The 4,520-nt window shown below is 43.7% G+C and overlaps 1 protein-coding gene across 1 annotated transcript; it reads right to left on the bottom strand.

The window, feature by feature from the left end:
* Positions 1-10: 10 nt before the first annotated feature.
* Positions 11-4,128, bottom strand: LOC117616273 (protein DETOXIFICATION 29-like). The gene is made up of 2 exons (XM_034345535.1): positions 4,051-4,128; positions 11-1,364 (listed from the first exon to the last, which is right to left on the bottom strand). Exons 1-2 carry the CDS (start codon positions 4,126-4,128, stop codon positions 444-446), a joined length of 999 nt encoding a protein of 332 aa, XP_034201426.1. The 3' UTR covers positions 11-443.
* Between the last annotated feature and the right edge of the window lie 392 nt (positions 4,129-4,520).

Raw genomic sequence — 4,520 nt, 5'->3', positions numbered from 1 at the left:
TTTCAATAAATATACTCTAGCATAGGCTCACTTTTTAGGCATGCTTGCTAGATCTCCAGTGCCTTGCATCAAATCAGCACCGGCCTTTCAACAACTTTTAGTGGCTTACTTCCATTTTAGAAAGATGTTTCTTCACTTTACCAGCACATCCTTGACAGTGAATAGAAACTCTCATAACAACCACACTGAATGAATTTGTTGGCAGTTTTAAGACAGAGAGCATATCTAGAGAAGCCAAGGGATCAAAAGAGATTGTCCCCACAAGGTAACACCCGGTGAGATCAAGCTGAGTTGCTCGGCCCATAGAGCATGTAACTCCATACCAGGTGCATGGATTCCTGCCAAGCTGCCAATCTCTCAAAACTCCATTTGGGTCCTTCTGAATAATCTTTTTGAACGTGAGAAGAGCTTCTGCATCAGTCTTGATCGACGAAACACTTTGTTCAGCAGAGCATGATTGCAGATGCGAGAGACAGCTTCACAAAACTCCAAAGATTCTGAAAGGCCTTCCACGAGAACCCAACCCAGGCTCGACCACAAGTCCCTGAAAAGATGTAAATCAACTGTGCCAACACGATGAACCACCAAGACACGTTCAGCACCACGGCCCCACCCACCAGGGCCCGCCCCAGCTTCAGCATCAACAGCCAGCTGAACACCGTATGCAGAACCAGAGCCAGCGCGGTTATGGCCGCCATCACCATGATCTTGCTCTGCGCCTGCAGGAACTTCGCTATTGGGAAATTCATGGCGTACGCGAACAGCTGCGGTATCATCCAGATGGCGAACACTCCCGCCGCCTTCGATATCTCGGCGGTCTGCCCTATCAGCCGGAGCAGCTGTTGGGCGAAGATGTATAAAAAGCATAAGAGCACGCCCGTCGTGTTCAGGATCACCCATGACCTCTGCATGTATATCCCTAACATGTCCAGCTGTCCAGCCCCGAACGCTTGCCCGCACAGCGTCTCCAGCGCACTCCCCATTCCAAGCATTACGCCGAAGGAGAACCCGGCGATGACGAAGTTTTCAATGGAGACGGCGGCGAGCTCTAAGGTACCGACCTGGCCGGCGAAGACTTGGGTGATGGCACCGAGGGAGTACTGGCAGAGGGAGGTGAAGATTGCTGGGCCAGCGAGGTACCGCAGCTTCTTCGTTTCTTTGTAGAACTCGCGGAAGAAGTCGCGGAAGCTGAGGATGGGAGGGATGTCGTCGGCATCGGGAGTGAAGGAGGCGTTGGAAATGAAAGAAGGGTGTGCGGTTGCAGGGAAGGACTCTAGTTGGTCATGTAGCTGATCACGATCAGCATCACCAAACTCGTCTCTCGGCGACAAAAGTGAATGAAGCAGAAGAAGAAGCAGCCATGGCTATGTTTCTCTTTGTGTTTGTTTGGCTGGGTTTCATCAGAGAATTCAGCTGGTATTGTTAAAGCGAAATCGTGCTGATAACGTGTTATAAAACCAAAGAATTGAGGAGAGAATTTAGAAGCAGAGAAAGCCCCTCAGATTGGTTTCTCTCTTCAGTATATTATCTGTCTATCTAATTACAAGAATGGGTGAACCCTTTTGTAGGCAAAGCCCCTTCCAACATGTGGTGGGCTCCACCTTATCATTTACAACAGAAAATATATTTTCAGGACCAACTCTTTTAAGTTGTTTATATATATCCCCTAAAAGCTAAGAGACAAACTTAGGTAAAGACATCTCAGAGCAACTTGCGAAGGTAAAGACATTTGAGAACAACTTGCGTAGGTAAAGACATTTGAGAACAATTTGGGTCTGGACTTAGCTGTCACGAGTGGAAGCTTTTACAAGCCATCTCTATTTACCCCAAATGGAAATTTGAACAAATATCATTTGAATTTTAATGTGTGTACAGGATTACCTCATGAATTTTTAATTTTTTCTAGTAACCCACTTGAACTATTTAAAATGTTGAAATATTAATTTACCATCTACATCTAACGCCCCCCACCGCCCCCCACCTAACCAAATAATGCAACCGCATCACACAAAATAATTCAAAGCAGCTATTACAAGCCATTTTTGGTAAGGAAGCTTTTATCAAATTTGTCCTTCTATACACGGTCAGTGCCAAATATCATATAAATATTGTCATACCAAGATAAAATCATATTGGTCCATTAAAGTTATTTGTCCAATCTCATCAAGACAGATTGAGAAAGGCAACTGGTGTGAATTGACGAAAATGAAGTCATCTAAATTCTTATCATGAGCTCCATCAATTCTTACTTATGGACAAAGGAAAAAGACGTGTTGAGAACGTGCATCGAATAAATTGTTTTTTTTATCGAAAGCGCCAAGCAATTTAAGGTCAATTTTATCATGCATGACAAAAATTTTAAGGTCAATTTTATCATGCACGACCAAAATTAAGACAGAATTGCAAAGAAAAGAAAGAAGCTGCCGAGGCCCGCGGCTAATATAACCAAGGATGAAACAACAGAAAAAAAAAAATTCGACAGCTGTCGGGTAGAAATCAAAGGACCACCAACCCTACCAACCCTACCAACCCTACTGTTCTTTTAACTTGCACCATGTTTAAGGTCATCAAATCTTGTAAGAATTCTCTTTGTGGGCATGAAACTTCAAATTTTCTCAAGCTATTTAAACACAAACACGGCCAATATAATTAGTAGCCCTATTGTCAACAATGGTAGGAGCCCCATAAAGCCAAGGCAGTCCAATTACTCTATGCACCCCAATAAACCTTCCTCAAAGAAAAAACTATCTTCATAGTTAATTTTGCTGGACGTTCTTACAACAACCAATTGTTATTGAGATTCAAACTTAATGAATGATTGAGATATATACACGACATAGTCTCTATTTTTTATTTTATTTTATTTTAATAAAAGCGATCGATATTGGGTGGGTGAGATTCAAACACAGAATCTTGAGTGTGTTGAGGCCCAAAAAAATCTAAGAGTAGGCCCAAATATATTCCCCGGCCCAGTGCAACACCTTACTGAGAAGAAACCCCCATTTGGGCACGCGAAAGTTCATCATACACTCTCACGCGAGTTGCAATCCACGTGCCACGCCAAGCAAATACGCAAAACACCAAGTAAAAAGGTCGTAGCAAGCCCGTAAAATGTGCTGCCTCTATGAACCCATGCTAAATGTTATCCTGTCAAGCGTCGTTTTGACTCAATCACAGCCATTTAAAAAATAATAAAATTCAAGCACGAGCATGCCAATCGACATGCAATGCCAAGCAAAAAACCATTATTTTGCACCTAGCCACGCTACAAGCTTAAGTGGGCCCAAGCCACTTAAATGCCCAGGGCTTGCTGAGTGGGTTGTGGTATGGATGGTTACGAGCATTCACATGGCCCATTGATGAGCCAAAAAGTGGAAGTTTTGGGCTACTTGGGAATCCCAAAACTCGAGCCCATTTCTTGAGCCGAAATATGTGGGTAAGTATGAAAGAGAGGAAATATAGCCCATCACCTTAGAAAATTGGCCTATCATCTTATTAAATTAGTCCATCACTTTAGAAAGTTGGCCCATCCCATTAGTAAACTAGCCCATCACCTTAGGGAATGGCCCAAGTGGCTTAGAAAATATCTGAAAGCCTCCAGCACATGGCTAGAGACAAAACCATAACCGAAAACCAAGGATACTTGTATGAGCAGGCTGCTGGGTGTCTCCAAAGGCAAACCAAAGACAGACCATTCGAGAAAACCAAAGGATATTTGCGTGCGCAGGTTGTTAGGAGAAAAGCACCCTTCATACCAACGCCGTTACCTATTTCTTTCTCCTACCAGCTCTTGCCATGAAATAAGGGAGGAAATAAGGAGATATGGTAGCCAAAGATAGGAGATCACCACTGGAGCAGCTGCGGGAAGACTCTAGAGCTCCAAAAAATCTTGTCTCTGTGTGTTCGGATTAGGAGTATTTCACCAAATAATGATTAATCAAAGGAAGAGAAGAGGAATATAGGGGGAGACTTGGCTGATTTGGGAAGAATCAGTTAGGGTTGGGAAAAAAAAATTTCCAGCACCTATAAAAGTGGGTATCTCCTACCCACCATCTCAACCACATCCAGAGAGAGCAAGCAGCACCTCTCACCACTGGAACCCTTCAATTTCGAGCCCTGTTCTTCCATTCCTTCCCATTTTCTCTTCTGGCAAAGCACTCAAGAACTTGACGAAGCTTTCGTCAAGCTGCTGGAAATTTGCTAAACCACCCATTCTTCCATGTTCTCCCTCTCTCTCCCATAACCACATCTAGAGAGAGCAAGCAACACCTCTCACCACTAGAACCCTACAATTCCGAGCCATGTTCTTCCCTTGCTTCCCCTTTTCTCTTCTGGCAAAACACTCAAGAGCCTGACGAAAAATTTCGTCAAGCTGCTGGAAATTTGCTAAAACCACTCATTCTTCCATCTTCATCTTTCCCTCTCTTCCCTCAACAAATCCACCCAAAAACTCCCTATTCCCCTTACTTTGAGCCTCTGTTTCTCATAAGAACCTAAGCCCTCTCTCTCTCTCATGCTAA

This window comes from Prunus dulcis, chromosome 1, assembly GCF_902201215.1.
Source record: "Prunus dulcis chromosome 1, ALMONDv2, whole genome shotgun sequence".
NCBI lineage: Eukaryota > Viridiplantae > Streptophyta > Magnoliopsida > Rosales > Rosaceae > Prunus > Prunus dulcis.
The sequence above is the reverse complement of the archived record's forward strand: the minus strand, read 5'-3'. Positions and strand labels throughout refer to the sequence as shown.